The following is a 25,499-nucleotide window of genomic DNA, read 5'->3' as shown; positions in this document are numbered from 1 at the left end:
GTTAGGAAAAAGAATGGCAATAGCTAAGTATTGGGAGAGGGGGGATGAAGAATCCTTTCTCCTCAACAGAATTCACTTCAGTCACTATAGCACTCAATAACTGTCAGCCGCCAAGAGGAGAAAGAACATGTGCGACACACATACAAAAATAAATTGACAAAAGTGGATGAAAGAATCGGGCCTGGCCCACAATGGCCTAATTAATCTTTAAAGGACAGGAACAGCTCATGTTTGGAAATCAATCGAATTAGTTTGCAGCAACATGTGTTATTAAACTGAGATGTACTCCTTTAGGAGTCAACTCTCGCCTAAGTCCTGCTTTCGGCTTGTTGATGTCAGTGATATTAATGAGTAAGCACAGGACACATTTTATGGCATTCCTATTACTGCTGTTTAAAATAAATGCTTCAGTTAAAATGGCAGGGATATGAACAACACATGCGTTTGTTTCCCTGCTAATGTTGCCAGCAACAGTCTGTACAACAGCCTGATTTATTTAACGCCTTTAATGCAATAAAGGATCCCGAGGTGCTTCATGGATACTGGCCAATCATTGATTTGACACTGAACCCCATAAGGAGGCATTAAGAGTAGGTGACCCAAAGCTTAGTCACAGAGGTAGATTTTAAGGAGTGTGTTAAAGGAGGAAAGTGAGGTAGAGAGATGGAGGGGTGTAGGGAGGGTATTCCAGGGACAGAATTTTATGCTCCCTCGCCAGTGGTTTTTGGGCGGGGGAGGGAGCGTGAAATTGAAGGAATGGGATCCCCCCCCACCCCGGGTTCCCATCCGATCTGTCACACAGAGCGATTTTACGCTGGGGCAGGTAAGGGCTCAGACGGGAACCCCGCTCGTGCCTCAGTTGAGGCCCCTCAATGTTTAGGCTGGCGGGAGGATTGAACTTGCCTGGGGGAAGACAGAAAATCAGCACAGTTACACCACGGATGGAGAGGAGCTGAGGAGGGGGTGTGGCGGGCGCCTCCATCAGAAGCCCCCTTCTGAAGCCAGTGGTCTCTGGATCTCCCTCCGCTCTGGCCTCTCCCGCGAGACCCCGATTATACCCCCTCCTCCCGCCCCTTCAGGCTTTCCCTATCTTCCCCGCCCGGGAACATCTTGAACTTACCTGGGCCTTCGGGACCCGGACTTAGGACGGAATGGTCATAGATTTGCACTAAGTGTCAGTAGCGGGCGTGATAAAAGACGATTTATGCGCCGGCCGCAATGGCAGGTCCCCTCCCCGGTGAGTCCTGCCTCATTAATAATGCATTCACGGGAAATGCACCAGAACATTGGCAGGTGGACACAGATTTATCCACCATGCTGTGACCTCAGTGGCTTCCGCGTTCCAAGCGCCATATTTAAAGCGCACAAAAGCGCAGCTAACTTCATGTCTACAGACAGGACTGCTCCAGGTGACAAATGGCCCGAAAACAAAGAAGTCTTCAGCCCCTAAATTTGGTGACAGATCAACAGATGGAGAGGAGATAGGGGCGGGGGTGGAGGATGCCTCTGGGACACCTGCTGGACACAGTGGAAGCGTGTCATGATGTGCTCTACCCCCACTCTGGCTACAGGAGGTCCACCAAAGTCACCAATCTGGCCTGGGAGGTGGTGGCAGTGGCAGTCGGCACCACTAGAGCACAGACAAGGTCAGCCAGTGCAGGAGGAGGATGAACGATCTCATCCATTCAGCCAGGGTAAGTCAACCACCTCATCACTCTCAACTCACACACTCACAAACCCATCACACATCCACAGGGATCTCACACCTCAAGAGACAACACCACTAACTCTCACATACACCATCACCATCAGGCTCATATCCTCTGGCACTCGCATCATCATCCCGTCCATGTCTCCGCTCACCACACAAACATTCCACACAGTGCCATGTGTCCTGTTCACACTCTCTCCATCTGTTTTCATGCAGGAGAAGCTGGCTCACAACAGCAGGGAGAGGACCCAGACCAGGAGTGGAGTGGCCCACATTAGACCCCTCACTCAGTTTGAGGAGTGTGCCATCGCGCTGACCGGCGAGGACATGGACCGTGCCTACGGTGATGGTGAGGTCGGTGGTGTACACCCCCATGAGGATCCTGCACCACATCATCCCTCTCTCAACGCAAATGTGAGTTCTCTCTCTCTCCTGCTTTTGCCCCTGCTGCCATGCACTAATTATCTCTACTTTGGTTCACAGGGAGCTCTACCAAGTGACCGACACCCTCAGCCAGACAGTCCCTCAGCTCCATCCACATCCTCACCTCCAGCCAAGAGGATACCGCCTCCATTGAAGAGCTGGAAATAAGCAACCTGGAAGACCCTTCACAGCGCTTACCCACACCCTCCAGCGCAGAGACACGCACCTCGATGGGACCTAGATCTCGAACACACTCGGGTTCACAATCTGGTGGTCACCGCACAGATAGGTGTCTGCAGCAGGAGGAGGCAAGTTCAAGCTGAGCTCCCTGGCACTCAGAGGACTGGTGGGGAAGAGACATCTGTGAGGTCCGAGTCAGATGATGAGCCTCTGGATTCAGCCTTCCAACTCATGGAGAGTGGGTGTGGGAACATCACGCAGAGCTGTTGGAAGCCCTCAGCAGAGTGGCACATGAGTCAGAGGAGTGCGTCCGCCTGCTCTCTGATGAAGTGGTGTCCACATGTGCACTTATGGAGGTCTCCGTGGGGAGGATGCCAGACGCCATGAAGACCCTAGTCCAGCAGAACGGAGATGTGCGCAGACCTGCACTCCATCATGGTGGCCATGGGTGAGTTCCTGCAGTGGCAACGCGAGGAGGAAACGGGGCACCTTGACATCCCTCCAGGGGCTCCCTCCCCTCGAGGAGTCAGGCCAAGGCCCCCGGGCACCCGAAGGGGGGAGGAGCGGCAGCTGGACACCCCTGGGTCATCTACTCAGGAATCTCAGAGGCTGTCCTGTCCCTCTGAGACCCCTTTGCCTGTGACACCCTCAACCTCACGCTCTGTCACGGCAGAGGGAGCAGCTGGCCCACAGGAGGGCAGCCAAAGCGAACCGGGGCCCTCAAAGCCTCGGCTCTCCAGAGGACGCACGCCGAAGTCATCAGGGGCAACAGGGCCAACCATTGCATAGGCTGTCACCACCCCTGCTGCAGATGTCAGGGCAGCACCTAGTCCTAGAAAAGTTAAGAAATTCCGATCACAAGTGGTTGCATGGGTGAACACACTTTGTCACTTTATAATCTGAAAATATATTCACTTTCGCTGGATAATGTGTAATGGGGTCTTTCAGCTTCATTGACAGGCTTCCCGAGTCCTCCCCCACTCCGCCGCACCACTAGCAGTTCAGCTGCACGCAGTCGGACCACGAGTGATTCTAGAGGGACAAATGTATGTGTGGCAGGGCCTTTCGGAGACTAGTGCAAGCTCTCTCCCACACACACACGGAGCCTTCCTCCATCACACTTATCTCACTGTCCTGAGCATTTTCACTGCTGCCTCCTGGGGTTCTCCTTCAATTGTCCATCTGAGCTGACCTGAATCTCCACCCACCCACTGTTCAAACTCCCATGCAGCACCTGAGCCTGTCCAACACGAGGCTCCGCTCACTTTCATTTGACAAACATGGTCATGGTAAAGTTTTTGATTAGCTCCCCCACCCTTTCCCCTCCCCCAGTTACCCACGTCCTTTTCCCCCATCACTGTGGACCCCCCTGGCATCATCTTCCACCTCCCCGCCATCACCCTACAGCCTGAATCCTTGTCATTCCAAGATGTCCAGGTGAACTTGGACGCTCCCTACATCCCGGAGAATCCCATCCCCATCCACGTTGACCTCCCCGCCTCCTCCTTCCCACCCCCAGGGTCCATGTCTGCCTCCGTGTCCCCACCAACCACCCCTTCAATCGTTACCAATGCACCCTCACCCTCCCACCCTACTGGCTCCCTCTGCCCCCTCTCACACTCACCGTTCCCCCCTACCGTACCCACCCTCAGTTCACTCACCAGGAGGCAGTCATTGACTCCACAGACCCCTTCCTTCACATTTACCTGGACATCACCCCCCCCTTACTCCCTCCTCCACTCCTACTCCTTCCTCTGCCCGTCTTCCCCGCCCCAAACTCCCTCCTCCCCTCTGGACGCCTTCTTCCCTCTGCACTCCCTCCTCCCCATGGACACATTCCCCCCTTTGCACTCCCACCTCCTCCAGGCACCTTCCCCCCTCCGAATTCCCTCCCTTACATCTCTGCCCACCTCCCCCCACACCCCCTTACACCTCCCTCCCCACTTGCAGCATTCTTCCCTGTTACACCCTCTTCTGCCCACACTCCCTCCTCCCCCCCAACACCTTTGACCCCCCCTCCCAACCTCACTCCCCCAGTACAGCTTCGCCTCCCACTCACACCTAGACCTTCCTCTCCACCCCCCCACCCCCCCACCTCGCCGATCATCCGTAGCAGCCCATGGCTTAGCCCCTGATGTCCCGAAGCAGGCCAGAAGCATCACCAGAGACCTCCCACCTTCCGAGAGCTGCTTCGCTGCAGAGCCGTGTGTATGAGGATCCACCCAGCATGCGATGCATGTGTTCCCCCCAGGGTCCGGTAGCTGTAGGGCTCCAGCATCTTCTTATCCTCGGTAGTCTGCGATCTGAGCAAGGCCCTAACGGTAAGTCCCCGACTTCTGCATGTCACTCATGTCCCAGGCGTGTTCTGGGCCAGCGTGTTTCCCCGTTGGTGTAATGGTAAATCGGGCGTGGGGGGATGATTCCGGTCGGGCTTTACATTGCATCCCATTAGTGGGACACAAATCAGGTTCGCGCCGGCCTCCAGCGGGATTCACATTCTGCCATGGTGGACACCATCGGGCGATCCCGCTGGGATTTCACTCCGGCGTGAAATCAATTTCTGCCGAATTGTCCCACCCCGCCTGCCATGATGCCTGTCACCAACAGGACTGGGCGATTCCACCCTTAGTCTCAGGCGTCCTAGAACCATAGAAAAGTTACAGCACAGAAGGAGGCCTTTCGGCCCATCTTGTCCATGCCAGCCCGAGGACACCCAGATGCCCTTTCTAATCCCACCTTCCTGCACCCGGCCCATAGCCCTGCAGCTTACAGCACTTAAGGTGCAGATCCAGGTACTTTTTAAAAGAGTTTAGAGTTTCTGCCTCTACCACCAACTTGGGCAGCGAATTCCAGACACCCACTACCCTCTGCATGAAAAAGTTCTTCCTCATGTCCCCCCTACACCTTCTGCCACTTATCTTGAATCTATGTCCCCTGGTTCTAGAATTCTCCACCAAGGGAAACAATTTTATCCCGTCCATTCTATCTATTCCCCTCATCATTTTGTACACCTCAATCAAGTCACCTCTCAGCCTTCTTTGTTCTAAGGGCAATAACCCCAACCTATCCAATCTCTCCTCGTAGCTACACTTTTCTAACCCTGACAACATTCTTGTAAACCTACAGTTCCTCTTCTGCCCACTGTGGCGCCCTGTCTGCAGGGACTGGAGAGGGGCTGGCCAGTCAGGTGGGCCGACAGTTTCCTAAGGCGGGACTTCCTCCCGAGAGAGGGGCTTGAGTCCCAGCTGCGGCCAACTAACACTCGCTCGAGCGTGAAATGGCTGCAGGGCACTCGGAGTCGGTGGCGGGGAGGGGGGATGTGTTTTCCGCCGACTCTTTGGCTGGTGGCAAGTGAGACCCTGCCGTCCGAAAAATTCAGGCCCAGAGCTTAGAGGGGCTTGGCAGCTGAAGGCAGGCCCAATGGCGAAAGATCAAAATCCAGACGCTCAAGAGGCTAGAATTACTGAAGCACAGGGATCTAAGAGGGCTGTGGGGTCGGAGGAGATTACTGGAGATAGGGAAAAGTGAGGCCACAGAGGGATTGGAAAACAAGGATAAGAATTTTGAAACTGAAGTGTTGCTCACCCACGAGCCAACGTAGGCTAACGCACACTGGGGTTATAGGGAAATAGGACTCGGTGCAAGTTAGGACTCAGAAAGCAACGGTGTTGATGACCTCAAGTTTACCGAAGTTAGAATGTGGGAGTCCGGGTCTTGCATCATCGATTTTAGTCTGCATTATTTTTCTCTGCTCTCCCCCTCATCCACCCACCCCCCACAAGGAAGCACGCACCCAGTGCTTTCTTTTCACAATACGATTTCCAATATACTTGATACATCATGCAGCCCCGTTACTAATATTATTTGGAGTATTTAAAAAAAAAAACAGTACTACAACAGTTACTGTGGGTGGAAAAGCTTGTGTGTGTGTGTTTTTTCTTTAAAGTACTGCTTGCTTCTGACCTGTGTCTCTCCCAACTGTTCAGCTTCTGAAGTCTCCTTGAAGTCATGTGCTTTAAAGTTGCAGCTCTACCCACGCCCCCACCAACCCCCCCAGTTGAGAAAACCTTTACGACTGGAGGTAGCTCAGGCACGAATATGATCCAGCCAATCTGCTAATGGGGCCGGGCTTTAACCCATCTGTGTAGGGAGGGCCAGACCATTTGCTTTGCATGTTTTTACTGGGAGCTGTGCCTTGCATGCAGCTGAAAGCATTTGGCATGTGTGGAGTCTGAGGAAGTACACAGGCACTTGTGCTCTTCTTCCAGGGACAGAGAAACGAGTGAGAACCTTTGGGACTACAAGGCAAAAAAAAAACACACGACCTGTTCAGCTGTTTGCAAACTTCAGATTTGCTCTAAGCCACCCAGTCTCTGAGCAGTTTCTTCACTTTGCCTGGATCTTTTCTGACAACCCTTTTGCTGTGGATAATGCACAGAATGTCGGAGCTCTCAGTCAATGACCACTTAGAGGGGATTCTGTCTGATTTTGAAGGTTTGTATTACAATGTGGAGCATTGTGTCTGTGCATCTTAACACTGAGCATTTAAAATGAATTCTTTGTCTATTTCTGATGCTTAATTAACCCGTTTAGCATAAAGAAAGTTATGTTATAAATAACATAGGATACTATCAGTAAGTAAAGTCTCTGGTCTAATAAGTGGCAAATTTTTGTGTGTGAATTTTTAAAGCAGAGAGCGTAATATGAAGGGAAATTGCCCATTCACTTTCATTGCATTTTCTAATCTTTCACGTCTCTGAACCAATTAGTGTCAGGTTTATCTTAGCCTGGAGTGCTGGAATGATTTCAGTGGGGAGATGTGGATGTGAGCAGGTAGAGAGGTGTAATTTGATGCTAACCTAAACACTCACTCCTGCATGGCAGACAGCATTTTGCATCCCTTTCTAACCCCCTTTTCACTCTCACAGCCAAACTCCCGAGCTTGCCTGGATTCACCAGCTCGAATGGAACATGATGACCTGAAGCCCTGTTTGATTTCGGTTTGCTAATGCTTCTTAAATCTAAAGCCTTGTGGGTTTGGCCTTTAATACCGTGTGAGGTTCACATTAAGTTACAGGACTGTGGGATCACTGTTCTCTGTTAGCTTTGATCTTGGGAAAAGTTCAGGGAAAATTACAGACTTTCAAAGGAGTGGGGCAATACTATAGCCTTGACCACAGACATGCAAACAAAGTGAGGGATAATATTACTACTTTTCTTCAAGTTGTTTATTGCCGTAAAACCTTTAGCAGTAATGTGCGGCAGACGGTTCCTGTAAATCCACTGGCAGTATGGAGTGCTGTCTGCTGCCACACAGGTGGATCTCTCTTGACTGTCATTTCAGAAAGAGTATGTGACATGTTGAATAAAGTTAGTTATTCTCTCTGCTGGAAGACACAGAAGAGATTTTCACTTTTGCACTTGTTTGAATTTGAGAAATTTGATATTGGATGACCAATGTGGCATTTGTACATTCCGCTGCTGATATGCGGTTGTGTGTGACATGCGAATTTTCTGCTTGTTTGGCTCTCGTAGCTAACACAGGTATGTAATAATTCATGCGGTCTGTAAAAGTTGCCTCAGGGCATGTTCCCGAGTTGCCATGTCTTTCAGGCAGTCCCCCTTTTCCCATCAACCCTTGACAAACCAATCTGAAAAAGGCACAGGGAATACTTTCAAGCAGTATCTCATAAACTACGATCACACTGTCTGAGAACACATTCCTCATTTAGCAAGAGTTGAAGAAGTTAGTAGGATTAGTCCGATCTCAGTAAAGTGGTGGGGTATCTGATAGCTTCCAGGCTGCATGATTCCCCCCCTCTCTTGCATGAAGGCATTAAGGATTCTTCGGGGCAGTGAATGCTGAGGTGATGACACCGCTGTATGCCCATGTCCAGTGAGGTGGACAGCCTTGCTCTCGCCCTTTGACCCAGGCAGGAGGATTGGTCAGAAATCAAGCCCGAGAGACAGTCAGTCATTCAGCCCACGGCGTTTCCTACATTACAACAATCACCACATTTCAAAATAGTAGCGTTTTGGGAAGTCTTGTGGTCTTGAAAGGCTTTATATAAATGTAAGTCCGCCTTTCTTTTTGGATGTACACAGACTCGCCCACCATAATCTCTGATTGTATCGTGAATCACCTCAATGCTTTTGTTTCTCTTTGGGTAGATTGTCCCACACGCCTCTCACCCCATTGAGCAAGACTTTTCCTGTTGTCTGTTCAGAAATTACTTTTCACTGATTTTCCATTTATACTTTTTCTTCAAAGGGATTAGAGCTGAATAATGCGGCTTTGACTGAATCATGTTGTGTTTTATATACTTTGACAAGGTTCTCCCTTCATTGAAGTTTACAATTGTTAGTTATTAGGTCAGAATGACCAAGCATGAAGGTTTAATAATAGATCTTTCCATAAATGTCTTGTTTTTAAAATAAATCTAGAAAGAATAGCCTTGTCCTATATGCTATTTTAATCATGCAATAACACACAGGAATTGTGAACTTGTTCTATATGTGTAACTAGTTCTGCTGGCAATTGGCTAATTGAAAACCACAGAGTTCATCTGCTGATTGAGTGAGTAAATACGCCATATAGAGTGTTATAGAACATAAGGCTCCAGGTTTGAGCCCAGTCCATAGATAATCAATTGAACTCAGTGTAAGGTCACTTTTACTCCATATTAGTTTCCCTTCCTGGTTGCTCTCTAGTGCCTCCTGCTGGATATTGTATCCCAGCCTAACATCGCATTACAATCCGACTCAGCTGGGGCGCTTTCAACAATTAAATAACCAATGGACATTCAGCCTGAATAATGGCATTGGGGGCTTGCTCGCACCTTTGTATCGTACATCAATGTCTCCAGAAGAGGGGGGTAGAAATTTGGTGGGTGAAGTGGATGTCACTTATTGCAAGCAATTCCACACTGCTTAATAATTAGAAGTGAAAATCAGTAGAAACCACTGAGCTAACAGCTCTTAAACCATTTGCTTTCTAAGGGGGTTACTTTTGGTTTTGACTCAAATTGTGTGGTAAAATAATTGCTTCTCATCTTTTGGGATGAGACACTAAATCGAGGCCTCATCAGCCCACGAGCTGGAAATAAAAGGTCCCCTGGTACTATTTTGAAGAAATGCAGAGGAGATCACCGTCTGACCAATATTTACCACTCAATCAATATCACTTAAAAATGTTATCTAGATATTATCATGTTGCTGTTTGTGGGAGCTTGCTGTGCACAAATTGGCAGTCATGTTTTCTGCATTACGGCAGTTATACTTCAAAAAGTTCTTTATTGGCTGTAAAGAGCTTTGGGACATTCTCAGGTCATGTAAGGCGCTATATAAATGCAAGTCTGTTTTCCACAAATAGCCGTTTACTGATGAACCCAGTAAAACCTGGCAATTTGTACCAACGGTTACGACTCAGGGATAGGAGAAGAAGCGGATGAACTTTTATTAATGTACCATCGCGTGGAAAAGTGAAAAGTATATTCAATGTAAAATACTCTTTCTCCCAAGACACATTCCATTACTTCTATTTTTAAAAAAATAACACGCGGGACTTAGCCAGCCAGCCGTACTTCTGATGGATTGTGAAAGGCTGGGGGATTGCAATGCAAACATGTCTGATGTTTCATTGTATCAACCAGAGACATGTGGACCCCATTTTAACTCCATGGAAGTGAATGGGTTTTGAATGGATTTAAATTTCAGCCTCAATGTGTGAGAGATCAGCTTTTCAATAGACAAAGGGTTCATCCTCTGTCAAGACAATTCAAATAGAAATATTTACTTGTAGATTACCGTGCAGGACAAAAGAACTCTTGGCAGCTGGAAGGCTACTCTATCCTGATTTGGAATTAACATAGTTGGACATTTAGCTCCTTTCTCATCCTATGTAGAGCATCTGTATTTGGATAAATGTGACTCAATTGGTAACACTCTCACCTCTCAGTCACAAGGCTCTGGATTCAAGTCCCAGTCCAGAGCTTGAGCACAAAACTCAAGACTGACACTCCAGTACTGAGGGAGTGCTGTACTGTCAGAAGTGCCATCTTTCCACTGAGCTGTCGAACTGAGGCCCTATCTGCCTCCTTGGGTGGATGTAAAAGACCCCCACTGTCTACCTGCTGTCTTGGCCAATATGGATCCCTCAATCAACATCACAATAACAGTTTATAACTGTTCATTCTCGTATTGCTGTCTCTGAGAGTTTTGCTGTGTGTGTCTGTTGCGTCTCCCACTTTACAACATGACTGCACTTCAAAAAAAATACTTCATTGGCTATAAAGCTGTTTAAGACGTCCGGTGGTCACAAAAAGCTCTATATAAATGCAAGTCTCTTTTATAAAACTATTTATGATGACCATGATGGGTTTTTTTTTGGAAGTATTATTGGCTGTAAACGAATTGTGCAGATCAACCCCAAAAGGCATTTTGAAGAGTCTAGTCCAATCACAAATATCTTCCCTACACGACCTTACTCACGTTTGGGTGACCTGAGTGTTTATTGTACAGAGTTTTCATTGTGTTGTGTAACAATTAAGGTAATTTACTTGAGGCCTTGCTCAGAGAAAATCACTGCTGTCTGAATCATTTATTTTTGCTAAAACTACAATCTCCAGAGAAAAATTATGGAAGAAACTGTTGTTTGTTCTTGTTGTCTGTGGCAATTTAGATCTCCAATTAGCGACAAAGTGCGTCAACACTGTTTGTCAGGGGAACGAACACATACCCTGACTTCTAACGGATAGAAGGTGATGCTTCAGTCAGTAAATAACTATTTAAGGTTAAAGTTTCTTCTATAATGAAAAGGTAAATGTTACTCAGTTTTGGACATACGAACATACGGTTTAGGAGCAGGAGTAGGCCACTCAGCCCCTCGAGCCTGCTTCGCCATTCAATAAGATCATGGCTGATCTGATTGTGACCTCGACTCCACATTCCTGCCTACCCCCGATAACCATTCACCCCCTTGCATATCAATCTATCTCTGCTTCAAAAAATTCAAAGACTCTGCTTCCACCGCCTTTTGAGGAAGGGAGTTCCAAAGACCCACGACCCTTTGAGAGAAAAAAATTCTCCTCAACTCTGTTTTAAATGAGCGACCCCTTATTTTTAAACAGTGACCCCTCATTCTAGATTCTCCCACAAGAGAAAACATCCTCTCCACATCCACCCTGTCAAGTCCCCTCAGGATGTTTCAATCAAGTCGTCTCTTACTCTTCTAAACTCCAGCAGATACAAGCCTAGCCTGACCAACCTTTCCTCATAAGACTACCCTCCCATTCCAGGTAGTCTAGTAAACCTTCCCTGAATTGCTTCCAATGCATTTACATCCTTAATTAAGTAAGGAGACCAATACTGTACACAGTACTCCAGATGTGGTCTCACCAATGCCCTGTATAAATGAAGCATAACCACCCTACTTTTGTATTCAATTCCCCTCACAATAAATGATAACATTCTATTAGCTTTCCTAATTACCTGCTGTACCTGCAAACTAACCTTTTGCGATTCATGCTCTAGGACACCCAGATCCCTCTGCATCTCAGAGCTCTGCAACCTCTCACCATTTAGGTAATAGGCTTCTTTTTTATTCTTCCTGCCAAAAAAGTGAGGCAATCTTTTTATTGATTTGGGAGTGCCGGCTATACACTCATAAATATTGCAGCAGGGATGTTTGGTCTGGAAAGTTTGTGATCTTTTCCTTTGCACTGGAAGGACTCTAATCCCACACCATTTCCCTGAAATGTTCCTTCCTTTGTTTATCCTCTGCAGCCATTGAAATCAGCATCATCAAAATCCCCCATGATTTAACATTTTTCCAACTACCATTGCAAACACATGCCTATCCTCCCCTCCTGTCCCTGGAGTCTGCAGTAATCAACGAAAAATCCTCTGCCTCCTTCTCTAGGCTTTACTCCACATGGCTTTAGCAACCTGGACAATGTGAGTTTGCACATGTACTGTCTAAAGCATTTCATTTATGGCTCAGTTTCATCAGATTGCAATACTTGGATTGATATTCACCACTGAGCACTTCTTTGCAAGCTAAAGGGTCTGGGTTACTTTGCAGATGGTTTAACAAGTGCTTTTGTTCTGTTACTTTTTGCCAATCATTCTTGTGCTGTAATTGTTTAATGTGCTGGATAGAGTGAGCCAAAGATACGAAGCTTTATTCAGACTGCTTTGGATGAACAGTTTGCTCATTGCACTTCTCCATCTAGTGGACAAGATCAGAACTGATGAACCTGCTCTATATGTAAGGGAGCAGGTTCTTTGTGACCAGAGAAGACATGGGGAGGTAGGACAGAATTTTAAACTACCCTGGGGGTGGATTGGCAGGCAGGTGGGGGGCAGAAAAGGGCAATAATACCACAGGCGCTATCCACTCAGCCCCTTTACAATTTTACGCACGGTGGGGGAGGTGTTGAGTGACCCACCCATCCTTCGGTCAATTGAGGCCCTTAAAGTGGCCAATTAATGGCCACTAAAGGGTCTCTTCTGGCCCTGCTGCAACTTTTTGCTCGATGGGCAAAAGGGAAAGCCAGGTTTGAAGCCTGCCAGGGTCGACTCCTGGGACTACTGGCAGGAAAGGAGGGGGGGGGAGAATACCTCCATTCTGGTCCCCTGGGCCCATTGGAGGGCCCCCAAGATCTTCCCCTCCCACCCCCCCCCCCCAAGTCTCCTTGCTACCTCCAGTCCCCTCTTTCCCCCCACCCACCTATGGAACACAGCATCCCTCCAGCTCGCCTCCCTCGCTGTGGTTTCCAATCCTGGCCCCACCAAAAACCTCCCTAACTTAATCATCCATCAGGTTCCAGTGACAATCTTCACTGAGGACTGCCTGCAATCCCCGCAATGGCCACTGTTCCTGGTGGCACTGGTGGGACGAGAAAGCGGCTGGTCGTCTGATTGGCCAACAGCTCTCGGGGGCGGGACTTCTTCCCCAGATGGCAACGGAAGTCTTGCTCTCAGCCACTTAACGACCTCGTTCGCCACCAGCCTTTTTGCCAAGGGTGGGGGGGTGGGGGGGTTGGTGGGGGGGGTGTGGCGGGAACCTTGGTGACCTATGAAGTCCTGGCCATGGGACCAGGAGGAGGCCACTCGCCCCATCGAGCCTGGTCTGCCTTTCAACGACACCATGGCTGATCTGCAACCTAACTCTGTATATCTGCCTTTGCCCGATGTCTGTTAATATCTTTGGGTTATCAAAAATATATCAATCTCAGATTTAAAATTGACAATTGATCTATCATCATGGTTGTTTGCAGAAGAGAGTTCCAAACTTCCACCAGCCTCTGCATGAGGAAGTGTCTCCTAATCTCACTGCTGAAAGGTATCATTTTTAGACTATGCCTCCTGATACCAGACTCACCAACCGGCGGAAATATTCTCTCTATCTAAAACAAAAAAAAACTTGCATTTATATAGCACCTTTCGTGACCACTTGCTATCCCAAAGTGCTTTACTGTCAACAAATTCCTTTTTTTGAAGTGCTCTAACTGTTGCAACGTGGGAAACGTGGCAGGTAAGTTGTGCACAGCAAGCTCCCACAAACAGCAACGCGGTAATCACCAGGTCATCTGTTTTTTGTGATGATCGAGGGATAAATATTAGCCAGAAGACCGAGGACAACTGCTGTGCTCCTCTTCAAAATAGTGCCGTGGGATTTTTTTTTTTTGTATCCACTTGAGAAAGAAGGCAGAGAGCCTCTGTTTAATGTTAAGGAAGGATATTAAGGGTTGTGGAACCAAGGAGAGTAGGTGGAGTAAAGATACAGATCAGCCACGGTCTCATTAAATGGCAGAACAGGCTCAAAGGGGCCGAAAAGCCTGCCCTTGTTCATGCATTCCTAACCGACCAATATTTATGTTGCTTTGGCTCCCCTGGCACGTATCAAGGTGATAAGGCATGTGCATAACTTTTGTGCTTCATTAAAGCTTCCCTACTGAGAGGCCATAATGTAAACAGAGCATAAAAACCCTTATCAGACCTCGTGCCTGCAGTCAGTTTCCTTGCTGGCCTCAAATTTAGAATTTTTTTTTGATGGGGAGCTAAACATTAAACGCACTTGTCTTGCTGGCTGCTATCAGCTGCCGCTGGGAATATTATTGGCGCTGCCGATATTTTACCCAGGGGATTATATACAGACTGCAGCCCTGGAGGACGAGGTGGATTTGGGCTCCCTGAAGGAAAGGCTGCTGCTTCTGAGCGGGTCTTTGGGATCCCGTGAAATGAAGAGTGAGTATTCCTGATGTTTACTCACCTGGGGATCGCTTTTTCTTTTTAAGTGATTTACGTTTTAACAAACGTTTGTATTTGCAGGGATCCTCCGTGGGTCCCTGATTACCCCCCCATTTGCTAGAGCATTGGCCGGGGCTAATACACACTAAATACCTCGGTAGCAGGGAAGAAATAAAACTGGCAGATGGCCTGGGAACAGCCTGGGGTGAGAATACAAACACCAAGGACATTGAATGATTGCATTGCCCGCAATCCCAATTCACTGGATCATCCCAGTCCTACCACATCTAGCCGCCACCTTTTAACTTCAGTCCCTGTGATGGAATCCAAGACAACATTGCACAATTATGGCCGGAATTTTCCGGCCCGGTTGGCGTCAGGAGTCATGGTGGGTGGGTGGGGTGGGGGGAGGGTGTGGTGGGTACAATAATGCGAAAAGGCCAGAAACCCGTTTTACACTGTCGGGAAACCAGTTTGCAATTGTCTGCTCCACCCATCGATGGTTGGGCCACATTTCCCGCTGCTGGACACTGGGAACGTCATTTTAATACGTTTGCATCTGATTATAAGCCCCGCTTAGACCAGAATCATCTCCCCCCCATCAAAATTACCGCCCACGCCCAGAACGGCGCACTTCACAACCGCCTTCAAAAGGCTGCGTGCCTGGCGAGCTGAACCTCGAGGGGAACTCGGAGGCGAGTGCACGCAACCTTCCCCAGCGCTCGCGAACATCTCACCCACAGGACATCGAGGATGAGGCGCCGCGCATTCGCTGGGGGCGCAGGTGAGTCATTTCTTCGGCGCAGTGCAGTGCCGGGGCAAGGGCACCAGCGCAGGTCAGATCGGGGCGGGGGAGTGAGGGATTGAGGGGCAAGGCAGCACAGAGAGGCTGAAGGAAATACTCAAGCACATGCTGAAGGGTGGGGTGGTGGGGGAGGTAGGGGGTGGGTCAGTGGGTGAGGGAAGCAGCCACGCACTTGGAAAAGCTTGTTAAAAGTGAGCATCCTTCTGCAGCGGAGACCGTTCAGCTGCAGCTCCGTTGACAGGCTTGGAGTCGGGGCCTCTGAAGCTTTTCTGCCCCACTCAAGCAACGTAAAAGCGTGAAAAGGCCACCAAATTGGCAGGCTGGGCAAATTGTAGAATCTCCTTGCGAAAGGGGGCCATGGCACATTTCCTGGTGGAGGTGCTCAAAGCCCCTTGCAATGTCTTTATTAAGGTTTGGACCAATATCCCTCATGGTTCAAGCTAACAGAGCAGCCTTGCAGTGCGGGTTAGGAGAATGCCTGCGTCTGAGCTGAGAGCGCAGCATGCAGTCCAGTGACCGAGGCTGCCGCCAGTCGGTCAAGTGGAGTGGGGCAGAGGTGGGTGGGGCTTCGGACAGCCAATGAGCGCAATACACACTGGCCATCCAGGTGGTGGCCAGCACTCTCCGGCATGTGTGAGGGGCCTTCAGACTTAACCAAGAGAGGTTCTTGGAACATCCATGCTAATCTACGCATCTCTCTCTTTGATGCTGCAGGAGAACATCAGGATCATGGAGCCTGGTGATTTAGTGGTATGCCTTATGGCTTAGAAAGATTTGGGAAGAAGAGAGCGGTGGAGGCGCCGGTCTCAGTAAGGGGAGGAGCACCTCCCTCAAGATGAAGGGGCGGCAGGGCCTGCTGTGCACACAGCTGAAGATCCACAGTGAGCCATCACTTGTAGGCACCTCGCAAGACCCAGGGTCTGCAGATGACGCCAGTCATTCCTGCAGATGACTGAGAACCAGTGTCGCCGAAGACTGCGCATGTCCAGGGACCTGGACAGTCACATATACAACCTGCTGCAGGATTTAGTGTCATGGGGACATGGAGGGCATCCACTATCAGTGGCTGTAAAAGTGACCACGGTGCTCAATTTTTACACCAGTGGCTCCTTCCAGGTTTCCACAGGTGAACTGTGTGGGATCTCACAAGCCTCCATGCACATGTATCCAGGATGTAGGAGTCGTGGACACTCCCTGGAAACCATGCACAGACCTGCAGGATGTGTTAGTGCTGGTTGCACACCAGCTGCACATTCAGCGAGTGGAAGCCCTTGCGGTTGATGTAGTTAACTGCTTGTTGCCACGGAGATCTAAGCACCATGTGAGTTATCTTTAGGATGCTACCTTTGCAAAGGCACAGAACTTTGTGCATTTTGTCCATGATCAGGAAAGCCAGGGAGCAAGATGGCTGGGGTTTGCGGTGATCTCTGGTTTTCCATTGGTGCAGGTTGGCATCGACTGCACTCACGTGGCGCTTAGATCTCCATGGCAACAAGCAGTCAACTACGTCAACCGCAAGGGCTTCCACTCACTCGCTGAATGTTCAGCTGGTGTGTGACCACCACAAACATGTCCTGCAGGTCTGTGCACGATTCCCAGGGAGCGTCCACGACTCCTACATCCTTAGCAGGTCTCAGATCCCTGACATCTTCCAGGGTCCAGAGAGGCTGCAGGGTCGGCTTCTCGGGGACAAGGGCTACCCCCAGAGGATGTGGCTGATGACAGTCCTGCGGCGGCCTTGGGTTGCAGCAGAGCGACAGTACAACGAGGCTTATGCTGCGACCCGGACTTTGATGGAGCAAACGATAGGCATGTTGAAAAGAAGGTTCTGGTGCTTTGACAGGTCTGGTCGAGCACAGTAATACAGTCCCCAGAGGGCGTTGCCCATCATCGCCATGTGTTGCACGCTCCACAACCCAGGGCCGCAACGGTGGGAGGGCCTGGTTGAGGAGGAGATGGAGGAGCTGCACGACATCGAAGGGGATGATGGTGATGAGCTCCTTGAAGGCGAGGATGATGGTGATGAAGCCATTGCCTGGTCAGACGAGGCAGACGCGCTCGAGAAACCCTCATAGCCATAAGGTTCGTGGTGGATGATGATGAGATGCAGTGAGGACAGTCCTGACATCCTCACCTTGCCTCTGTGAACGTTTGACTCCTGTGTGGCTGATGGCAGAGCACATACCCTCAGTGCTCAGGCTCATGTCATGGAGACGCAGCGGAGGCCCTAATAGTCACTAGATTCCAGGAGGATGATGACGACATGCAGTGAGGACACTCTCTTGACCCTCACATTGCCTCTGTGAATGTCTGACTTCTCTCGCGTTGATACAGTTGGAGGCCAACTATGGTGTCAGCGATGGAGTTCAGCCCAAGCATCAGTGCAGGACTGATGTCCTGGACCAATGTCACCATGATAGCCGCCATCCTACCAGTGTTGCCCTCGGTGCGTTGGCATGCCAGTGCTCTCACCTCAGACTTAAGGCGGACGGACTCCTCCATCGTGCTTTGCAATCTGAGGAGTGTAGCGGACATCCCTTCCTGATGTTCCCGAGCTTGCCTTTGCAGCTCCAGCAGCTAAGGTATGACCAAGTCCAGAGGCTCCTCATCTGACTCTCATTCAGCAGATTTCTGGCCTCCAACAGTCCTCCGGGCGCCTGAAACCTGGGAAATCCCTGCAACCGCCTGTTGTGGATCAGTGCGATGTGCTCACCAGATTGTGACCCTGAGGCTACCCTAGAACCAGGTCCCATCGAGGTGTGTGTCTCTGCGCTGGTGGAGGGTGTGGGTGAGCGCTGTGACGGGTCTTCAAAACAGTGTTATCAGATTCTTCTTCCAAGGTGTCTTCAGGGCTTGAATCGAGGATCTGGCTTGTACACCCCCTCGGCTGCTTCCCAGATGTGCCTGTGAAGCGAGGAGCGATAATTAGTACATGGCAGGGGGCTGCGGAACAGGGGAGCTGACTCACAGCATGGTTGTCTGATGGATGTTGCACTGCTGGACCCTCACTTGGTAGAGCACAGCCGACCTATAGATAGCACAGGCTGCAGCCTGAGCATGGTGGAGGTGCAGAGATTTGCCAACTCGGTTTTTCTCTGCACTTTGCTCATGTTGATTTGCTCATTGTTACATAAGTTGTGTTTTTGTTTGCTCCCAAATGACTCCGGCCACTGGTTTTCACAGGAATGAGATTAAATTACAGAACCTTATCCTCACTAGGCACTAGGAAAGATCTGAACCCCAAGTAACAAAAATGAAATTTGAGTTAGTGTAAATCAATAGCCTTAACTCTGAGATATTCCATATTCCCACTTGGCTATGTACCCTTTCAGTATTCTGACACCGTTACAGCCATTGTATATGAATTCAAAAGTTTGACATGTAAGGATTGTAAAGAGAACTCATTTCATACTTTAAAATTGGCTAGCATTACCTACTGCAGACTGGACCAAATACGGTCTTACAGCATAGATAGTAAATAGTTGGCTGCGTGAGTATTTCTGAAATCAATCTAACATTTTAATGATGATGGACTTTTTACGGGATTAATACCTCCTCAGAGTAAATTAAGTTGCGTAATGCTAATGGTTTGGCTCCTGGTCGAAATTCAGATCCTGTTAAAGTTAGGTAACACACACATTGATTCATAGTTAAACATTCCCTTGGAATACAGACTGCTATTTCAGCCTTGTTCCTGTGGACAGATGAGTTTTTTTAGCAGCAGATGATCGTATTTCATTTCACAAACTATTAACGTGTTTAACTTTTCCCTCCTGTATCCTCCTTGTATCCATTTGTTTACAAAAGTAAACCTGGGCGGCTTAGAAAACATCACCAACTCATACAAGGTCAGAGTTGACTGCGCTAAAGTCAGCTTGAAGATTTTATCCTAAGGCAGGATATTTTAAATTCTTCAGTAAGCAGCATTGTGTTGAATCAGCAAGGACACATAATTATTACTTACGGACTGTATAAGCATTTAAATAAACTCTGACTCTCTTTTGCAACATCTTGTAAAGCAGAATTACAACTTTCACACCTAAAACAGAGCTGGCCGCACAAACATTATTTCAAAAGAAAGACCTTGTTTTTATATTGCATCTTTCCTCAGGATGTGCCAAAGTTTTTTTTTTACAGCCGATTAAGTTCTTTCTGGTCACTGATGTAATGTAGGAAACACAGCAACCAATTTGTGCATAGCAAGCTCCCACAAATAGCAATGTCTTAATGGCCAGGCAATCTGTTTTTGTGATGTTGATTGAGAAATAAATATTGGCTAGCACACCAGAGAGAACTCCTCAGCTTTTCTTTGACATAATGCCATCAAAGAGGGCAGCTAGGGCCTTGGTTTAATGTCTCATCTAAAAGACAGCACATAGAACAGTGCAGCATGTCCCTCAGTACTGCACTGTTGTCATCTAGATAATTGTGCTCAAGTTCTAGATACGACCCTTGACCTTAGCTAAAAGGCCGGGAAGCGGCTCCCCAAACCCTGTTGTCCATCTACAAGGCACAAGTCAGGAGTGTGATGGAATACTCTCCACTTGCCTGGGTGAGTGCAGCTCCAACAACACTGAAGAAACTTGACACCATCCAAGACAAAGCAACCGCTTGATTGCCACCCCATCCATAAACATTCACTCCCTCCACCACCGGCGCACAGTAGCAGCAGTGTGTACCATCTACAGGACGCACTGCAATAACCCACCAGGGCTCCTTAGACAGCACCTTCCAAACTCACAACTGCTCCCAAATAGAAGGACAAGGGCAGCAGATAGATAGGAACACCACCACCTGGAAGTTCCCGTCCAAGTCACTCACCATCCTGGCTTGGAAATATGTCACCGTTCCTTCACTGTCGCTGGGCCAAAATCTTGGGACTCCCTCCCTAACAGCACTGTGGGTGTACCTACACCACATGGACTGCAGCAGTTCAGAAGGCAGCTCACCACCACCTTCTCAAGGGCAATTAGGAATGGACAATAAATACTGGTCTAGCCAGCAACGTCCACATCTAATGCATGAACAAAACAGAATGTTCTAGAGTGGGACTCGAACTCACAACACCCTGAGGTGTGAGTGCTATCAGCTGAGCCAAAGCCGATTTTTTATTTGCTTAGAAGTTGGCAGCAACTTAAAGAGAAATGGAATAAGCTTTGAGCAACTTATACCTTAAAATTGATTTAACACTTAGGTTAAATCTTCCTTAGTTGGTGTTAGATTGTGAGGGTCCATCTGATTCTAACAATGCAATCTATTTACCAATTTTCACTTTTTGATTAAAATACTCAAAGGGTATCAGCTACACTGATCATTGAAATACTGGTGGAGCTCTCAGGCAGTATTGGCTGCCTGTTCTGTGTTGCGGCTGATATTTAATTCCACTGACTGCAATACCACTGAATATCACATGCTGCTTCTATCGGGCAGTGAATCTAATGCTGTCTGTTTAGTGCCCCCACCTGAGATGTATCCCCACCCCTCTATGGTACAAACATTGTAATAGAAAATGCAGGAAACTGCTGTCAATCTATTCAGAATCGCAGAATGGTTACAGCACAGAAGGAGACCATTCGGCCCATTGTGTCTGTGCTGGCTTTCCGAATGATCAATTCACCTAGTGCCACTCCCCCCTCCTGCCTTCTCCCTATAGCTCAGCACATTCTTCCTTTTACAGATAATAATCCAATTCCTTTTTGAATGCCTTGACTGAACCAGCTTCCACCATAATCTCAGGCAGTGCATTCCAGATCCTAGCAGCCCGTGGTGTGAAAAAGCTTCTCCTCATGTCTCCATTGCTTCTTTTGCCCATTACCTTAAATCTGTGCCCTTTCACTCTCGATCCTCCCACCAGTGGGAACAGTTTCTCTCTATCTAGTCTGTTGAGGACCCTCATGATTTTGAATACCTCTATCAAATCTCCTCTCAACCCTCTTCTCCAAGGAGAACATTCCCAATTTCTCCAGTCTATCAGCGTAACTGAAGTTCCTCATTGACCATTCTCATGAATCTTTTCTTCACCCTCTGTAATGTCTTCACATCCTTCCTAAAGTGTGGTGCCCAGAACTGCACACAATACTCCAGTTGACACTGGATCAGTATTCTGTCTTCCTTTGTACATGATAGATACTACTCATTTTTGAACAGCTTTCTTTCTAAGAACAAAAAAAATGGGATTATTTTTGTGTGAGACTTTTTCAGTAACTTGAGTGTATAAGTCCAGTCTCATTATTGGAGATACATCCGCCAGTGAACAATTGCTTGTCACCTCAGGAAATAAAAAACTCCTTCATGGTTTTGCACCTTCCTAGTTTGATTTGATAGTTTCTCTCACCACTGGAGCAGTTGCTTTTGAAAACAGGGAGTGCTGCAGGGAACCTTTTTAAGACAGGTGCCTTCATTTTGAGCCTTAGCCTCTATAACCTGAGGGGAATTTGTTGAATTTTCAGAAGATGAAACGTAATGAAGCCGTCGATTTTAAAGCAAGCTCGGTTATGTACTGTAAATAGCTGCGCAATGTTGGCAATACGTGTTCCGTTCAAGCTGTTTGTTTTCTTTGAGTTCAAAGTGGCGCTCTTCCTCAGATTTGCCTTCAATGCAGAGCAATCAGTAATGTGTCAATTATCCTGGGTTTTTACTCTGATTTTACATGACTGATAATTGGCTTATTGAAAAATCATGGCAGCAAATGCCAAATTGCGACGACGATACATAAACAAGTAACCATAATTCATAACATAGACAATCATTAAAATAAAACAAAGTACAGAATAATTGCACAATCGTGAGCGTTTCAGCATGCAAGTAGTTACAATACATTGCAAAATGCACAAAACATTTAGAGAATAAAAATGAAAGGTCTACTAAACGCTGTGTTTTGTATTGAAGTCCATAGATCGTATGTTGTCAGGTTGAGTTCATTAACGTCTTGATCATTTACATAACCATTTATGAGTTTTATAAAGTAGTTTTATAAATCAGCAAAAACTTGAAAAAAAAACCCAGATATAATGGCATCTTGGAATTAGTGAGGAATGTTCAAGATTGGAGAATGCAGGAATATAATATTTCCTTGGGCAGCAGCAGATCTGTGGAATAGACACACAGGAAAAGGGGGCAATACTTTGTTGGTTAACTCCTTTAAAATTAACATTGTAAGAACTAGATTCAGGATAAACCTAAGGCCCAGATTTGCTCTCTGTCGTGGCTAAAATGCCGGAAATGACCAAAAATTTTATAAGTCCCGCTCCTGAACCAAGCAATTCTCATCCTTGTGGGGTGGAACTGGTGTTGGGCTGGGACTCGAGCATACGCGATTTGCAGAGGCAGCTGGCCATTTAAATCATCTGCAGCCTTCACTGAAGTGGGGTTCTGGAAGACCAGGAGTGTGGAATCCAGAGTGTGCAGATTAGAACAGATAAGAAGGGGTCTGAACTTGGTGGATTGGTCCTGGGACACCTTTGGGAGAGGTAAGACACCCTTTGGGATTGTTAAAATTAAACATGATCATGAATGTTTTAAGCACAAACCCATTGGAGCTGTCCAGGAACTGTCCAGCTGTCAAGGAACTGTCCAGCTAGTGTCAAAGTTGTCGAAGAAGAAGTGTCCAAGGATACTAGGTGAGTTGGCATGGAGGGGGTAAGGGCAAAGGGTGGTAGGTGGGGGTCATGGGTTGCCACTAATTTGCATGGATGGGGCACAGGGAGTGCGTGGGGGGGGGGGTAACTTAGGTGAGGGCTGCTTTTTGTTTTAATCTTTCATTAATTTAAACACAGTGCTGGAGCAAAGAGGCAGGAACTTCCGCCCAGCCCACCTTGGCACCCAGCAACCGACACCCTCATTCTGGGGTCAGCTGCCCTGACTCCTACTTCAGTCCACCCACCCCAGGCCCCGCCCCCCCCAACCCGATAATCCAACCTGCGGGCAGATATTTCTAAAGGTCAGGTTCACAGAGCTGGGAAACCTCCCAACTCGGCGCACCCGACCCGGGGATGAAAACCTGGGCCTAAGAGAGTGACTAAATCCTCCGTGACGCATGCGTCTTGTACTTTTCAGAGCATGACTGAGGAACGATCATTGTTTTAAGGGTGAATTGCAAGACTGGAATTATACCCTGGAGTTTTGCTTAGCTATCCTTTGGAGGTAGTGGAGATATTTTATATTCTCAGAGGTTTACCTGGGTTGGTCAAGTCCAAAATGGGGCCAATTCTAAATGGCCTGTGGCTAGGGTCTGACCTTGACATGCCATTTGGCATTTCTTCATTCTGACCTTAAAGCACCTGGGCTGAGGAAAGCTATTTCTTTCAAAAAGAAGGATCAATTAGCATGAAACAAAGTTGGCAACATGCAATTGGAAAGGGTCTTAAAGCCCAGCCAAATGATGCATTTATGCAGTGATGGTAAAGGGGGTGTGTAAACAGTGTTGATGGTGGCTTGAAGAAATGCTGAGACCTGACTGTCTAACCACACTATTTTAATAGCCGCAAACGTGCTGAACTCAGCAGTTTGGGTCCAATTGAGTGAAGCTTTTTATTCGTGCGCGATGTGAGCACTGTTGGCTAGGTCAGCATTGATTACCCATTCCTAATTGCCCTTGAGAAGGTGGTGGTGATCCGCCGCCTTGAACCGCTGTGGTGTAGGTACATCCACAGCGCTGTTGGGGAGAGAGTTCCAAGGTTTTGACGCAGTGACAGTGAAGGAACAGCAATATAGCTCCAAGACAGGACGGTGTGTGACCGTGGAGAGTCCCACGTGGGAGCTGGTCTGGTTGCAGTCACATTAATGTTGGGAATTGGGGTTCTGGCCTCTTGTACAGTCTCGGCGTGCCATTGTGTGTCAGTGACTTGCATTTTGGACCAGCTCGTGGACCATTTGGAAGACCCTTGTGGAACACCAGTGGTTCCTAGACCACACTTTGAGGGACCATTTTCTAAATGGTAGAGAGTGCAGTTTTGGAAAATGCTTTCGAAGGAACCTTGGATTTAGTGCATCTTGTGGATGGTCAACACTGCAGCCGCGGGGTGCGCCGGTGACTGGTGGAAGTGAATATTTAAGGTGGTTCATGGGGTGGCAGGTCAAGCGGCTGCTTTTTCTTGGATAGTGTTGAACATTGAGTGTTGTTAGAACCGCACTCATCCAAGCAAATGGAGCGTATTCCAACATACTCATGATGTGTGTCTTGTAGATGCTGGAAAGGCTTTGGGGAGTCAGGAGGTGAGTGATTCATTATAGAATGCCCAACCTCTGACTTGCTTTTGCAGCTACAGTATTTATGTGGCTAGTTCAGATAGGTTTTTGGTCAATGGTAACCCACCCAGGAAGTTCATGATGGGTGATCTAGTCATTGAATATCAAGGGGAGGTAGTTAGATTCTCTCTTTTTGGAGATGGTCTTTGCCCACCACTCGTGTGGCGAGAATATTACTTATCACTTATCAGCCCGAGCTTGACTGTTGTCCAGGTCTCGCTGCATATAGGCAAGGACTGCTTCATTACTGAGGAGTTGTGAATGGAATTGAACACTCTGAAATACTTGCTGAACATCCAACTTCTGACCTTTATGATGGAGGGAAGGTCATTGATGAAGCAGCTGAAGATGGTTGGGCGCAGGACACTATCAGAGGAACTCATGCAGCGATATCCTGGGGCTCCAACAACCACAACCCTCTTCCTTTGTTTTAGAAATTACTTCAACCAGTGGAGATTTTTCCCCTGATTCCCATTGGCTTCATTTTGCCTGGGCTCCTTGATGTCACATTTGGTCAAATGCTGCTTTTGTTAAGGGCAATCACTCACCTTGCCTCTGCAAGTCAGCTCTTTTGTACATGTTTAGACCAAGTTAGCAAGATTGAGAAGAAGTTATTTTTGAATACCGAAATGCATTCACCAGTTGATTCTATTTTGAGACAAAGTTTAAAAACAACTTGTTATCATTCATTATACAGTTTTGCTTGAGCGTGACCTGGCCATTATGATCAAAGCAATCACTGCAATCTCGGGCTTTAAAATTATCTGGTTTTAACTCCCTGCCTACCTCGCTCTACTCCTTGAAGACACTCCTTAAAACCTACCTCTTTTACCAAGCTTTTTGGTCACCTTCTTTATAGCGCCTTAAGTGGCTTCGTGTCAA

At 47.8% G+C, this 25,499-nt stretch overlaps 1 protein-coding gene across 3 annotated transcripts in view; it reads left to right on the top strand.

Annotated features, from left to right (window-relative positions):
• Positions 1-25,499, top strand: part of LOC144691007 (neuronal-specific septin-3-like) — a 414,475-nt gene that overhangs the window by 9,210 nt on the left and 379,766 nt on the right. For 2 of the 3 annotated variants that reach the window (XM_078558981.1, XM_078558979.1), the window contains exon 1: positions 6,531-6,808. The exons of the other annotated variant lie outside the window; for it this stretch is intronic. In XM_078558981.1, the coding sequence (XP_078415107.1) occupies positions 6,745-6,808 (64 nt within the window). In that variant the 5' untranslated portion in view covers positions 6,531-6,744. Of the gene's footprint in view, positions 1-6,530; positions 6,809-25,499 lie in introns of those variants that run through there. 3 annotated transcript variants of the gene reach the window in all.

The sequence above is a fragment of the Cetorhinus maximus genome, chromosome 15, assembly GCF_964194155.1.
Source record: "Cetorhinus maximus chromosome 15, sCetMax3.hap1.1, whole genome shotgun sequence".
Classification (NCBI taxonomy): domain Eukaryota; kingdom Metazoa; phylum Chordata; class Chondrichthyes; order Lamniformes; family Cetorhinidae; genus Cetorhinus; species Cetorhinus maximus.
The sequence above is the reverse complement of the archived record's forward strand: the minus strand, read 5'-3'. Positions and strand labels throughout refer to the sequence as shown.